Below are 15,784 nucleotides of genomic sequence, written 5' to 3'. Positions count from 1 at the left end.
GTTGTGTGCCGTGCGATAATACGAAATGAAATGTAACTGCAAACGCCAAAGGCATACAAATGTCATTGCACACATCTGTATCTGTTCGTTGTTGCACACAGTCTCTGGCTTGGGTGCACTTGGAGCCACACTAAATCTGGCTTCAATGAACACATTCACTCGTGCGCTGTGGTCGTTTGCAGTCATCGCTTTGGCACTTACAGACATACACTGCAACATTTTTGTCATTTCTTACATTTTAGCTTTCATGAGCATTTCGTCACCACTTTCATTCCCACACTGTGGCGCTGCTGCATCCGACTGAGCCTCTGAGGTTGAGTGGCATTTTATATCTTGTCGACATTCTACAAATTTTAATAAAAATGTTTCAAGAGCGCACCTTTAGACTAACAAACTGAACACAGCATCCACAGCCCTCCTACAATCCCCTTTCGCCCATCACTAATTCTACGTGCGGCAGAAGCGAGTAGCGGGTGCCTTGTTATCGTCACGCTAATGCTCTGCGTCCCAGCTTGTTGTGTGAATGTATTTTTGTTCTGTCTGTTTTTATGTAACCACGCGACGCCATAGAGATTTAGTATTGTGCCATGTAGATAGGGATACCCGATAGTTTGCGGCAAAACCAACTAGCTATAGATTACTTTAAAACTAGTTAGTATAAACCAGTAGCTCAAACAGTTAGCCGATAGTTTTTGAAGTAAATAAAGCATAGCAATTACCGGATTTCGGTAAAAATTTTATCAGTTTCATTCCAGCTTAAAGCGGATATACAACATAATAACCCCAATGAACACAATCCCAGTTATTATTAAATTAAGAAACATATACAAAGCCCCCAGTAAGTCAAGTTAATTAATTTTTATCTATCCAATTCAATTTATATTCCCAGGAATAATTTAGTTTTCATTCTATTCGACCCTCTCTCCTTCTTCTCTTTATTGATCCAGATCCTGCAACTCAAATATCTACTGGTTTAAATACCTTAAGGTCCGATAAGTTACAATGTCTTTTTAATTATCTACGTTAGATATTTCCCTGCCCGCCAGGTTCTTACAATCTTAATTATTCCCCGTCTTCATATGCCTCCAAAAATCTTAGCACGGTATTTATCCAAGCCGAACTCGTTAGTTCTGTGTAAGCCAAAGCCGATTCAAAAGTCTAGTCACGCCGCATCAGTCATGCTTTCATAGATAATTCGTGTGCTTTTACGTAGTTACTGTCTTCCGAGAGCGAATAAAGTAATTATCTTCGCGTATATTCATGCAAATTCCGATTTAATACCTGGGAATGGGTTATTTTTAGCTGCATCGCTCGGAGTTCTGCGTATACATTCTCTCTTCGTAAATGTTGGTTGGCTTTGTTGTGGCTGGTTTGGTTGGCAGCGCTTGATGCAAGTGGGGCGGTGGAGATAGCGGAAAGAAAAATGTGCTCTGTATGCTATAGAACATGGAGGGGTTCAGAAAAGAAAAATTGAAAATTAACTACGAAATTTCATTTCGATTTTATTATCGCTTAGTTCAACACGAGCTTTCCAAATTATCATTTGCTTTGTTGACAGAAAGAACAAGAGTTTAAATGGCTAAAGGAAAGAATGGATAGTCAATGCCATGATGGGATAACATTAATCTTTATGACACATTTCTACTACTACTTATGAGTGGCAACAGCTGAGTCAATTTTCACTTGTGAAATCGGTTAAGACTCGCTGAAGATAACCTTTGTGCAACCAATTGACTTTAAACCGTATATCAACCGGAAGATGAAGATACTTTATGGCTTTTTACAAAAGTAGGTATTTCAAGGAAAAATTGAAAAAATAGGTTATATCTTTCCTTAGATTCATAATGAATATATTTTTTAATAAAATGTTAACCATTGTCTAAGTAAACCTAACGCCAGTTAAGAGCCCATTCGGCTCACACTTTGCACAAATAGCAATTTAGATTTTATATAAAGTTTTGCAAATATCTAAAAAATGTTTCATTAATCGTGCGCGTCTTAGGTTTAGCAGCCCTCGAATTCAGCAGCTCCTCACTTCTTAAATAATGTTTTTGACATTTTCATCAAAATTTTCACGGACGGACTGGCGAGTGACAATCACGATGTCACAAAAGAATACTACGCACTGACAGACACTGGAGAACAGATCACTGGAATGACGTCAGTGGCGAGCCCAACAGAAAAAAAACAGCTGAACCGCAGCTGAACCGCAATCGCAGCCAAGATGACGCTGGTGATGCCGTTTTGGTTGCGTCTCGCTGGGTTGTTGGCAGAGTACAGCATCTGCCCACACACGCTGTATATACACATCAACATACAAGCAAAAATAAATATATTTGCACACATAAATGTATGTGCGCTCTGATGCACTCGCTCCAATCGGAAATTGCCAATTCACAAGTCAGCGGCGTCTATATATTATATAAGTTCCCACTTGAAGCGCAAATTGCAAGGCACAGAGCACTTAAATTCCTTTCAGTTTTCAAGCACATAAAAATAAATATGTCGCTTGAATGTATGTAGAAAGAGAGCCATCATGTATGCGTTTTGATAAATTTCACATGCCCAGCAGGAAGAGACCGTAATTTTAGCGGATAATTGAACAACATGAAAAAAAATCTAAAATACATAAATTATTTCCATTTTATACACACACAAAATGTACAAGCATTAGAGTCCTTGTTGCTAATGAACACTAATTTCTCTCATCGAGATTCGAAACTGCGCCCATGACAAACTGAAATCGTAGTTTATTCCACGAGATCGCACTCTTCCAGTGTGAGTGTGGAGGTTTTGTTTAGTTGCCCTGAGTCGTTAAGATAGTGGCACCCAACGCTGTCGTCTTAAAATTCGTCCAACTGTCTAAGATTTTCCCGCAGGGTGTGTATGCAAGTTTACATTGCGCGCCAAGTTATTCCAACTGACGGTCTCTTCGCAGAATGCAACACCCGCGTAATCCTTTGGCGACGTCAACTGAACTTGCGAGTGCCGGTGGAATTTTGAGTGTCAAACATCAAAGTAAACTTTAGATTGTTGTTGCTGCTATTGTACTCTGAACGTTCCTTCGATTGGTTTGGACTTGCGGGGGTGTAGCTGCACAGCACCTCATTTGCAGCTGCTGTCGGGGCAATCCGACGGTCGTTAGCGCGGGTAGTTAGTTGGCAGCTGCACTTACATAAATACTCCTTAAACGCCTGAAATCCTCAGTGATCCTTATTGATTTTTCAGAACGGAATTTTCTTCTTGTTTTCACCAAATTATTTGGCTCACTGCATTACTTTCATGACGATATTTGGTTGTGTGTGGTAAGAATGACTACGTATTTGCATGAAGTGAAGCTTGGTGCATGCATTACATAAGTAAACTAGGAGATATATTTGTGTCAAGTACTACTGTTTGCTTTAAATTGCTCACGGAATTTAATACTGATAATTTTTCACAATTTCTGAAGTCCCTGAAAAGATTGAGACGCAGGATATCTAAGACTAGAGTTACGGTAAGCAGGACTCCGAAATTTCATAAAAAATGGAATACTTTTAATTTATTTCCAGTTTCCTCATTTGGAGACTTTTGTTCTAAAATCTTGAACACTATTTTTGTTTCGCTTTAATTTGGTGAGTTTTTCTTGTTAGGCGCCCTCCTTAAAAATCGCCGATCTATGAAAAGAGAGATAACTTGGAAAAGTACTCAACACGGTAATATTCGTCCTTCTGGTTAACTTTATAGTATTATATAATATAAGAAGGAGTAAGAAGCTTCCTCTTACACTTAAAATAAATTTAGATCCTTCCCTACCCTCCACAGACCCATGTGCTCAATGTAATGATATTCACCCGGTGGCTGTCTTTTTTCACTTACTTCATTACTTTCCTTATGAACTTTTTATATATCCGCCCACACTTGCCAACGACTGCGTTCCTTATCGTACTTGTCTGAATGTTATGGATTTTATTTGTTTCAGTTCCGATGCTATGAAATACTCTGTTAGAAACATTCGATTTTTCAATTGGAAATTCTCGCTCCACTTGCAGCCGGCAGTACATAACATATAAATGTACACCACTTACATCTATCGCCAGATATGTAGGCATGCTTGAGCTCTCACATTTTTGCTATTCGTATTGCCGACGTTCCGTTCGCATCAAGGCGATGTTCGAAGGTTGCAGTAAGCCATTCACGTTGAGGGCGGTATGCTGACGGAAGCAAAATGTCCAGTGCTAAGAGGCTGCCGATGTGGCAAGTGATGGTGCATGCAACAAATCATACAAACGGACACGTCCTTTTGCCCTACCATGGCACCGCAGTCTCCAGCAATCGACGACGTTCATGCAATTTATCTAATAGTGCCCACAGATGGTCATCGATGAATTTCAAAAATCCAGTAAGGAAGAGCTAAATTCGGGTATAACCAGACTTTTCATACTCTTGCTACTTGCAGACTTAAAGTCAAAGTAGTACCTTAGAGAGTAGGTACATAAAACCTGTAAGTTATATGGGGTCTAGGGCGAGTTTTTACCCGATTTCATTCAGTCTAAACACAAATATTCACAGTTATATGAAAAACTCACTGTCTAAATTTTATTAAGTAAACGAATATGTTAGCCAATATATGCAGTATTAAGTGACCCGAAGGGAAGAAAATCTTTATATTAGGTATATGGGTGTTAAAGGAAGTATTGACCTTATTCAACCCATTTGTAGTCAGGAAAGGATTCACTCTGAATTTCAGTTATAAATCTAACACACTGACCAATATTTTCGTTAAAAAGTCAACCAAAGCACCGGGTCCACATATTCTGGACTTACAAACTGGAACAGCTTTGGTTCGATTAGGGCAATTTTGAGTCATAAGGTGGCATATCTCAAAGGCACTATTCGTGCAAAATTTTATCTTGATATATTACACTGTAACATAAAAATGTCGGGAGTCTGAGACATACCAAATTTGGTTGAAATCCCAGCTCAGTTATATGGGGAGTGAGCAGGGTTATCATCCGGTTTTGTCCATTTCCACACTGTCGGTAGGATTTCTCATAATATTTGTGTTAGTTGAATTTGGTTGCTTTAGCTCAAGTGGTTTAATAGATTATTTTCCGTGCAACTATAATACTCTTTAGCAACATGTTGCAAGAGTATAAAAAAAATACTAAAATTCAGTACAACATAAGCAAACTCTACTAAATGTACTTGGAGATATGGCAGGAGCCGTCTAAAAGCGTGAAGAAATTGCTTAGGAAAATTTTGTATTTTTACTGAAGAATTGAAAAGCATTTTCCATTCGAATGACTCCAGCACGAATGCGGCGAATGCGGGCGTTTTCGGAACAATAGAGCTAACGAAAAGCAGCATTTGGCAGCCATGTGCGGTCACTTGTATGAATCCCCACTCACACCGACCGGCTTTGACAATAAAACTTGCCTATCCTGTTGACTTGAGTAGGCAATTTTATGCGTTGAACGTGTCTCTGTCGACTTGCGCTCTCGCTTTACACCCGCTCTCACTTCGGCTTCCTTTTACTATTGGTGCTTTCTTACTTGCGGCTTCGTGATTCTGTTAGTTTTATGGTGACATTTAGTCTATTCAACTTTTATGCTTTTCGTGGACAAATCTAATGAATAAATTCAATGAAAGCAAAGCAACGCTCCCTATTCCACCAACAATCGCAGCAATTCGTATGAGAATTTTTATGATTTCAATTTGAGGCTTTCAATTTAGATATTGAACATCCCTAAGTGAACGGTGTCGATGGTGTATTTTGCTTTTAATTAGTGCCAGTTCTTTCATGCTGGGAAGTCAAGAATGTAAATTCAGTATTACATCGCCTCGGAAGAAAATAAATTCTTTGAACAATGTTGAATAAAATTGTGTGACTTCTTTAACTTACTTCTGCAGAAAATAATTCGAGCAGAACTAAATCGAGAAGGTACAATCTTCTTTAAGAGTGTACAGCTGCTGGCGTATGCAGATGATATTGATATTATTGGCCTTAACAATCGCACCGTTAGTTCTACTTTCTCCAGAATGGATAAGGTAGCGAAGCAAATGGATCTGGTGGTGAACGAGGGCAAGACGGAATATCTCCTGTCATCAAACAAACAGTCGTCGCACTCGTGAATAGGCACCCACGTCACTGTTGACAGTCATAACTTCGAAGTTGTAGATAATCTCGTCTATTTTGGAATCCGCATCAATACCAACAACAACGTCAGCCTCGAAATCAAACTCAGAATATCTCCTGCCAACAGGTGCTACTTCGGACTAAGTAGGCAATTGAGAAGTAAAGTCCCCTCTCGACGAACAAAAACAAAGCACTATTATTCTTTCTACGAGTATATTGCGAGAAAAGTTCTGCGAAACATTTATGGTCCTTTGCGCGAAGCAGAGGAAGGAGAAGACCTCTACTCCTTTGCAGAGATCAGGTGGAGAAGGACCTGGCTGCACTTGGTATCTCGAATTGGCGTCAAATTGCGAAAAGAAGAAGCAACTGGCGCGTTGTTGTTAACTCGGCTATAACCGCCTTATTCTTTGTAGAGAACTTATGATTGTTCTGTTCAATAAAATCATAATGTACCTAAAACTAACTATATATTGAGTGGTCGAAAAAGTCTTTTCGTATTTTAATGTTAATACAGTCGTATATATGTGGAATAAGGTCTCTAGCGGACATTATAGTATAAATATAAAAAAATAAGTTGAAGTTTGTTTAGAAATACGAAAACCCTTTTTCGACTACCAAGGCGTTGAGGTGCATTTAAGATGGAGTAGTAGTATGAGTTACACAAACTAGTCCTTCAATTTTCCAAACATGCGAGATATCCATCTGAAATTTTTCACACGTAGTTTTCTTCCAAAGGAACTACTAATTGAACCATAACAGCTGGCATATAAGCTGATCTATCAAAATCTTGCAAGAGTAAAAATACTAAATTTCGGCAAACTAAAATATTTTTTCTAAATATGAGAGAATATTGGGCATTGTTAATGAAAAATTAGTATACGCTTTTTCACTCGGTCGGAATAACGATACTTCAAAACGGCTACAATATCGAAAGTTTATTCTTATCTAACTTTAGGCTTTCCCATTTACTTTGAAATTGCAGTGAATGTGCTGATGAACAGCTGAAAACTAATGATTGTGCTTGTGAAATCTGTCGCCTCCATCCTGCAGGGCATAGAGTCTACGTTTATAGAACTAGAAATTCAGCATCAAATTAGTTCGACGATTGCAGGGGAATTTATTCATTTTCATATAATAGATATTAATATATATGTACGTTGTTTTGAAAATTATCCTAATTCGTGTGACATGCAATTCATTAAAAATTAATGAACTTTGATAACTTTTGCTAACTGCTTGCTGAATACACAGCATTTTCATACCCACACCTTCGGGCACATTGCAAAGTATCGACGTTATGTAATGATACAAAAACAATATACTGCAGACAAACAGAAATTTTGGAGACCACCAAAAGGGGAGCCGGAAAGCGGAAGTACGTGTGGCAAAGCCAACTCATCCCTGGTATTCGCTTAAATATATGCATGTGTGTGTACTTAATTTCTAAATAATTTAATTTTGGTAGTTTTTTACTGTCAACATGCAAACTTTGTTGGAAATTGTTTTTGCTCGGAAGCTGGTTGCATAAATACCGTTGGGTATGACGCGGAAAATGAAATATTTCAAAATTATATAAAATCATATTTGTTAAAGCAAATGTTCAAAGCGTAAGCCAAATCAATTAAGCGTAAATGAAAAAGCTTCAAATTTTGCCAATGTCGACATACAGAACCCGTTTTGTGATACTCTTCTCTAAATTTTTTTAATGAAAATTCGGAAATTGTTTTGTTTCTCTTTTCAAACCTACAAAACCTATAATTTATTCCGTTATTATTTAATATTATTTAATAATATGTTCCTCTTCTGCAAGTCGGCCACGAAACAAATATTGAATGCTTGCTTTGAGAGTCTAAGAGAGAGTCCAAGAAATAAATAATAAACAATGGGAAATTTAGACCGAATTTTTGCTCACATGCCTTAATGTTTCGAATTAGAGTGCAATGAAATTGATCACCCTGTTCACTTTTATTGTGACCGGAAGCAGAGGAGAAAAAGACAAATTTCGAAGGACAGAAGTTTTTATTCCTCCATCCTTCGTGCGAATCATCATCTTGTTAATTGCCGCGCATTCGCCTTCTTTCGCTGCATCTAAAACGCGCCGGAACAACTTAAACTTGTCTCTATGTAACCCAAATTGGAGGGGCAAGCTTCATGCGTTGGTATGAAGTGCTAAAATTTCAGCATGCCATAAAACTTATCACGAAAACTTAGTGTGACAGCGCACAAAAGGGAAAGTGCTGACAAAGGATGGGGAAGTAGCGACACAAACTTTTCACGCCATTAGGATTTTGCAATTCAATAAAGATTGCAAGAAAATAACGCTAAATTCCATAAAATGGTGGCACTTTAATCTTGGTTTCGTTGGCCACTTGTAGAATAGAAATATTTTGGATTGATTATTAATTTTTTCTGAAATATAAACCATCGTTTGTCTTACTTTTTTTTCAAAGCAAAAATTAGATTTCTATTGCGCACAAAGTAGAGTTTGCAAAATTCATCGAAAGCTATTCGAACAAATTCCTTAAGCCTCAGTAATTCAAAAGTAGTTTTCTTATTTCCAAAACTAAACTAATAGCACTTTCGTTCTTCTTCATCGTCTCGTGCTGCGCAGCCTTTTCTGACATGTAACAAATAGTGCCCTTTGTTGCATGAAATGGCAGATTCCGAGCGCGCGCTACTGCTTAACCTCTCTTATATGCGCGTAAGTATACTTGTAAGTGTAGCCACATGCACACATCCCACATACATGTGGGCGCACTTCTGACATACTTGTCATTTTATCTTAAAGAACTTGAACCCGAATAATCTCGCAATTCACACGCTGGCGAACAAATTATAAGTGAAACTTTTGTTTCAAAAAGATAGGGCAGAGAGAAAGAAAGTTAGAAAGGTCGCATGGGGAACATGAATGAGTGGTGGGAAAATAGCAGAGATTGTCACTTCAGTTAAACTTACCAACGACCTTACCCTTAATGTTAATAAGTAAATGTTCCGCCCTGACCGAAGTTGTTGCCACTCCATTATCCCTCAAGCACCGAAGCCCTTAAAGGTGTCTCGATTTGTTGGCTTGCGAACAGCGCCGTTGTGTTGTGAAAACTTTGTACAACAATCGATAGTTGTTTACAGCTATGTTGCCTTGTCTTTTGTGGCTGCTGCCGTTGTTATTGCTATTGACCCAAGAATACAGAACTTTTCCTATACTTAATATTGTTTTGGGTGCATTTGCTTGATTAGAATATTTAGGTATTGGCAAAAAATACCCAAACTCAAAGGACGAAGGATATCAAGAAAAAATTACAGTTAAGACAAATGTAGCTTACAGTGCTGTTGGAAAACTACTACTTGCTACTTTTTACGAATGTATACATAATAAAAGTATTTGAACAGAGTTTAGTTCCTGAAAAGGTTACGTCAAAATAGTTTGGTATAAAAAATAATGATACTTTCCATTAAAACGAATAATTCAACACTCTGATAGTCAGGATGATCTTGAAGTGTTAAGCTAGATATCGAAAGGAGTGACAGAATGTGACCAGCTATCAAGAATTGGGGGAGTCGATAGATAATCTTGCCCAAACGCGGCTGGTAATACTTCACATTTCTATGGAATGAACATATTTAATTCTAACAAATTTTAATTTTTTTGAAGATATTTCTGCAATAAAACACGGACAAAAAATCACCAAAATAATAAACTAAAGCCTACTTTTAGGAGTTCGCAATAAATCAAAATTTTTATTCTGGCGAGAAAGGGTGCTTCGTTAATACTGAAAATTGCCAATATCCGGATTACCATAATGAGTTGCATTGCTATACTTGTATGTGAATGTATATACATGTCCATGACCACTTTGGGTACTTAACGTTCACACTTTCATATGTGCGAACACAGACACACGGCTGCCATTCACTTAGCCCCTTGGTGTAGATACATGTGTGCAGGTACAAATAACCGGAAATTACCATATTAACTGTGCTTCCTGCAGAATTAATTAGACTTCCGTTGAGTACCAATGGAAAAAGACAACAACAACCAATAACACATGGTTATTGAGCCAGTCGAATGTCGAGCCACTCAGCCGACAGTCGCGTGGGGGCAACTTAAGCATGAATGAGCCAAATGAAAGGCCTACAAAAGTGGGCCAAAGCGCTGACCAGAATTGTGTGTTGTAAGCAGGTGCATGTGCTTCATTTTTGCTTTGGCAGTAAAAAGCAGCCACTAATATGCCTTTTAGTATCTCTCCAGGGGGGAAAATGACCGAAGATTTCAGCAGGCAGCAGTAAGCGAAAAACAATACTTGACCAGTTCGTAAGCGTGTATACTTTTGTGTGCCCTGCTTTACGAGTATGCGTCATGTGTAAGAAACGATGTGACTTTTTGCTGTCATCATTATTCATTGTGCACTGAGTGGAGCTATGAATATGGAAGAATCAGGAATTAAACGCGAGTAATCCGGAAAGTCTGATTTTCTGGTGAACATGTGTGGGTTGACCGTCGACATCGCTACTGTGGAGATGGTTGATGCTAATTCTTTGGGAGGGAGGTGGATATTGGGCTGAAACTTTCCGTACAGGGTTTGTCCGGAAAGTATTAGGAATGATTTTCTGCCGCCACGACTGCAACGAACGAGCGGCTGGTGAGTTGTCTCCGAGCACCCGGATAGTCAGAACTAACACTTTCGCGCGACGTGTTTCTCTGAGTGGCGCAAGCCGAAAGTTCACCTTTTGTTAGAGAAGAAGTACTCCAAAATTCTGTGTGAAACTCGGTAAATCTGCGACAGAGACGTTTGATATAATCAAGCAGAATTACCCAGATGTTGTTTTAGTAAGAAGTGGTGTATTGTGGTGGCACCAGGACCAGGCCGATGAAAAGCAAGCATTATGAGACGGCAGAGGGGATCCAACCAGCATGCACCTCGGCTCTCAAGGCTATTCCGGGGAATGCCTTACGTGACGCCTTCAATACTTGGAGATAGCGCTGGCAGCGCTGCATCGACGCATAAGTAGCCTACTATAATTTAAAAGCTTTTAAAGAATTGTAACGATTGGTTAAATATATTGTTTTAAATCGACTCAGTCGTAATACTTTCCGAACAAACCCTGCACTTGAACTCATTTTTTCTTATTTGTGTATCTTTTTGTAACAATAAAGGGGGTCTAAAATTCGTTGATCTTTAACATGAAAGTTTTAATGTTTAGTCCTGGACATCGGACCATTCAAAATGTTTCAGAAGGAGTTAATAAAAACTTTATCATTTTACGTTTTTAAATAGACCTCGTAGTTTTGCAGGAAGTCGAGCTAAACGGTTTTTAACCCTTCTCAACCCCAGATCCTCAGTAAATAGTTTTTGATTTCATTTTGTTATTTGATCTATCCTTTCCAATTAGCTTCAACCAATACGAATTTGTTTCACTGTAAAGGATTTCTGCTCTAATCTACATATATTACATGTAAAATTACATAACCTACAATTACTAATAATATGTATTTTTGTCCAATTCGTTGTAGGTTTTGCAATTGATGTCATTGTGATGACGCAATGGATTGCGGCCTTAAGTGGGCGCTCTTCAGTACCAAAACAACACTCGCACCCATTATTGAGGCTGCAGATAAAGCGGCAGCAGCTACCGAAGCAGAAGCGCCAACGTCAGCAACAACAGTGGCTTTTACGGCTGCAGCTTCAGAAAAAACACCAACAACTCCAAATAGAATACGAGAAAGACCAAACATTTCCAGAATCCGCCATTGGCCCATTTTTTATACCCGAGGAGTAGGCATATTTGACGCCGCCAAAGGCTACGCCGCAGCTCGTCCCTATAGCACCGTAGGTGGAGTCACAAGCGACGCTGTGGGGCCACGACGTTACAGCCGCGAATGTGCCATCAGATTCAACACTAGCTTTTTTCGCAGAAGCAGGCGAATATAACATAACCTCCCTGCTGCCAATAGCGACGGCATCAAGTCGCCCGAAGTAGAAGCAGGTGAAATAGAAACTAAGGAAAAACAATAACAGAAAACGGGTACAACGACAAATGCTGTTTTAGGAGAACAAACGGAATAAAAACCTAAGATAATGAAACATTGTAAGTACGATAGCCGCTAATGAAGATGTGGGAGAGAAGGCGAACTCATACAAGGGAAAGAATTGATGATTTTATTTTTTCATTCCTTCTTGATTCTGATTTGCAAATTTGTTAGTTTGTTGTGCAATTGTTTTTGTGCTGCTGTTTTCACCTTGTAATAGTTCGCCTTGAGAAGATGGAATGAAGAAGGTGGTGCCATTGACATAACCTCATATTTTGGTAGTTCATTGCGTACAAATTTAGTAAATAAGGAGATACTTTTTTGCTTTGCTTTCTGGAAAATGAGAAAGGTTTATCTAATCTCTATAAATGTTATAGTTTTTTGCATAAAATGAAATGAGAGCATCATTCAAAAAGGGACCATTGAACTTGTCAAAATGACAACAAGCAAAGCTCTACTGATTGCACTTTAATTACTCCTTCATAGTCTTGGATAGAGATAGTTATTAACTGTTATTTTTTATTTCAACTATTCGACTAATTATTAACTCTTGTGCTTTGTTAATTGCAGCAAATATTTTTATACACAAAGATATGATGGAATACGGCTAAAGCGAATCCGATGAATTAAACGCCGAAATCAAAAGAAGTGAAGAAAATTCCACAAAAGTATAAAGAATAAGAAACAAATAAACATAAATATAGAAAAGCATAACTAACCTAACTATTCTCTTATCTTGCGCGAATTCAATTTAATTTTTGTCTCAAATTGATTCGCCACCTTACCGCGTCTCGTCTTGACTTAAATCAATCCGACTGTATCAATTTGACTCTACTTGAGCGCAAACCACTGAACTTAAATCATTTAATACCACCAACGTTGCTCGCACTTTGTCGTCTAGTTCGGCCATAGTGTTGCTACAGCCACAGAGACGCCGCAAACCTGGCGTTTACGCATAAAATTGAACAAAATAAATTCCCCAACGCAGCTGACGTTTAGGTGCGAATTGTGTCAATCAGGGCACAATTGTTCATTTGTGCATTGGCCATGGAGCCTCCTGGCGGGTTACCGCCGGACCGAGACAGACAACTAGTGCTGCGCCCCCAGCAGCAGGAGCAACAACTGGTACCGTTGGTACCGCAAGTCAAGCCGACCCTAGCACTGAATCTTTACTCCAAGGACCAGGTCGTGTCCTCAACTATTGCCACAACGCCGGCTGCAGATGCCTCTACTGAGAATGCCGCTGCCTCATCTACCACATCGATCCGCACCACCAATGCACTTGTGCTTGCGTCCGCGAGTAACGTTGTTAGTGTAATCGCTGCGGGCAACAGTAGCACGGCGACGGCTACAAGTACCAGCCCCGCACTGGCGTCTGCAGCCATAGCGATATCGGGCACTACGCAGGCGGCCACCGCGTTCAGCGGAAGCGCGGTGGGTGTGCAGCACACGCCACATCATCAGCACCCGCCTCATCATCATCCACCCCATCCCACGCATCAGATGCATCATCTGCCACACCATCAGCCACAGACGTACGGTGCGCATAACTCGTCGGCAACCTCGTCCCTGTTTGGCGGTATCTCGGCCAGCAGCAGTAGCAGCACTTCGGTTGGTGGGCAGCAACAAACCATCGAGAAGTTGGCGCGACCCATGGCTTTCGATAAGGTGAGTGGAGAACATTATTGTAATGATAACTGTATATGGCATTTTAAATATAAAGAACAAATATATTTATTGCATCGAATTGAATGTTGAGGATCTAAACGATAGCCTCGTATAAAATATATTCACATCAGAAGTGCATTTATGTGAGCAGCGTTAGTTCTTGTTCTTTTTGAAGAAGCGGCACGAACATACTTGGATAACGCCATCCTTGTCCTTTCCATCTACATTGCCATCGCTGGACTTCTTTTTCGGGTGATGTATGGGGCAAACTAATTCCATTTCGTCATTTCCTTCATCTTCGGCATTTAACAGTAGGTCTAAAGCGTTCTCGATAAAGTTGATAGGTTGGTTAGAACTCGCTAAGCTGTATGGGGGCAGCAAGTAGGGACGCGAAACTAAAGCCGTATTGGTAGAGCCTCCCATTAGGGTAGGTGGAGCGACGAACGATCCTGGGTTGCGTAAAAAGTTTAGTTGGGGTTCGAATGGGTTGTACAGGTAATCCATAGTACCTGCCTCTTCAGCACCATCCACAATTGGACCAATGCTTATGACAGATGTTGTTGGATTGCCGCTTACAGCCAGTTGAGCACCCTGCGCATGCATTGGAATACCATCTGGAAATAATTGAGTCGAGATGGTTTTAATAAACATAAATTAAGCATCCCTGAGAATTTAGAGCAAACCTATTGCTTATAAGTAGTTTCTGATAATTAATTCTACATAAGAAAATTAAGAGAAATTAAGAGTTGATGTTATATAATTTTAAACACAGACTTTTTCGGTTTTGTATTTTCATGCGCACGTCTTAAGATCACTTTCATAAGGTAACCTTATAAAAATGAAATCTCTTTCGTTTCCTCCTGATCATACGTGAATTAGAGCTTAAGGAGCCCCCTGACTTTGACTGATGCTTCTATCCCTAGGTAAATTGTTTATTGCAATTCCTTTTAGGTACTTATATATTGCCGATTAAAAACTGGTCAATACTTAAGTTCATGAGAAATATTTTGACCTAACCAGCTTCTGAAATATTGTTTAAGGCATGAAAATAGGAAAGAGCTCACATTGTTCTGCCAATTATTGTGTTACAGGGTGATACTTAATTGTCCATGAAAGGAACTACAACGACATTGGTTTAAGTTTCCTTACCGGCTCCCATTTTATAAAGCATCATATTTGCGAACTTGAGAAAGCTTTCCATCGGCAGCATTTTTCCGTTGGAATGTTTAACGAATTGCACTTGCTGTTGGTGTGGCGTTGCCAATGCGGTCGCTTGCTGTACGTTGTGTGTGTTTCCAACCTCCGCTGATTTGTCGTTTTCGTGCTTCTTTCGTTGTTGTAGTCCCTCTGATTCCTCCTGCAATTTGTTCGTCACTCCTATGCCATCGACCGACTTCTGCGAATGCGATAATAACGAAGGAAATGAATCCTTGCTTTCCAACGGTTGTTCTTCTAGTTTTTGCGGCTGCAATTGTTGACTGTGTTGTTGTAGAGTATTGGTGGAATGACTTTTGCCGGCGATAAGCTCATCATTGTTACTCTTAATATGGTTGTTGTTGTTGTTAATGCTATTGTGCTTTGCTTCTTCATTGTGCGCTCCAATTGTGAGCGTCACATGGTCATTGTTCCGCTTGTGGCTGTCGACCGTTTTGTACTCGCCTCTGCTGTCATCATCATTGTTATCACTGCGCTTGTTGTTCTTGACCACTGCAACTTCTTTGTTTCCATTCAACTCACTAATTCCGTTATCGTTGCTATGCTTAATGGCCATAACGTCGGAGGTGTAAGAAGTTAGTTTTGGACTATGCTGATTGTTTAACTTGGATTCCTTGCTAATCTCGGCCAAGTGCTTGAGGCTACTGCCGACATTTCGTAAGTTTGGTTGATGCAACGCATAAGAGTTTATGCCATGTGGCATGCCCATCATCGGTTGGAAGGCATTGTCAATGATGAGTACTTCTGCGGGGCTTTCG

At 39.6% G+C, this 15,784-nt stretch overlaps 2 protein-coding genes across 4 annotated transcripts in view; one reads left to right on the top strand and one right to left on the bottom strand.

The window, feature by feature from the left end:
• The window catches only part of LOC105232949 (uncharacterized), a 44,778-nt gene that overhangs the window by 16,517 nt on the left and 12,477 nt on the right, over positions 1 to 15,784 (top strand). Inside the window, exons 3-4 of the mRNA XM_019992731.3 lie at positions 11,628 to 12,202; positions 12,714 to 13,811. Coding sequence (XP_019848290.2) covers positions 13,191 to 13,811 — 621 coding nt within the window. The 5' untranslated portion in view covers positions 11,628 to 12,202; positions 12,714 to 13,190. The remainder of the gene's footprint in view (positions 1 to 11,627; positions 12,203 to 12,713; positions 13,812 to 15,784) is intronic.
• The window catches only part of LOC105232948 (uncharacterized), a 3,207-nt gene continuing 1,270 nt past the window's right edge, over positions 13,848 to 15,784 (bottom strand). Inside the window, exons 4-6 of one of the 3 annotated variants that reach the window (XM_011214859.4) lie at positions 14,961 to 15,784; positions 14,321 to 14,425; positions 13,848 to 14,260 (exon numbers count right to left, since the gene is read on the bottom strand). In XM_011214859.4, the coding sequence (XP_011213161.2) occupies positions 13,965 to 14,260; positions 14,321 to 14,425; positions 14,961 to 15,784 (1,225 nt within the window). In that variant the 3' untranslated portion in view covers positions 13,848 to 13,964. Of the gene's footprint in view, positions 14,426 to 14,960 lie in introns of all 3 variants that reach the window. The other 2 variants (XM_011214857.4, XM_011214858.4) reach the window with 2 other exon arrangements.

The sequence above is a fragment of the Bactrocera dorsalis genome, chromosome 4 (assembly GCF_023373825.1).
Source record: "Bactrocera dorsalis isolate Fly_Bdor chromosome 4, ASM2337382v1, whole genome shotgun sequence".
Lineage (NCBI taxonomy): Eukaryota > Metazoa > Arthropoda > Insecta > Diptera > Tephritidae > Bactrocera > Bactrocera dorsalis.
Note: the sequence above shows the minus strand (reverse complement) of the source record. Positions and strands in the feature narration are given on the sequence as shown.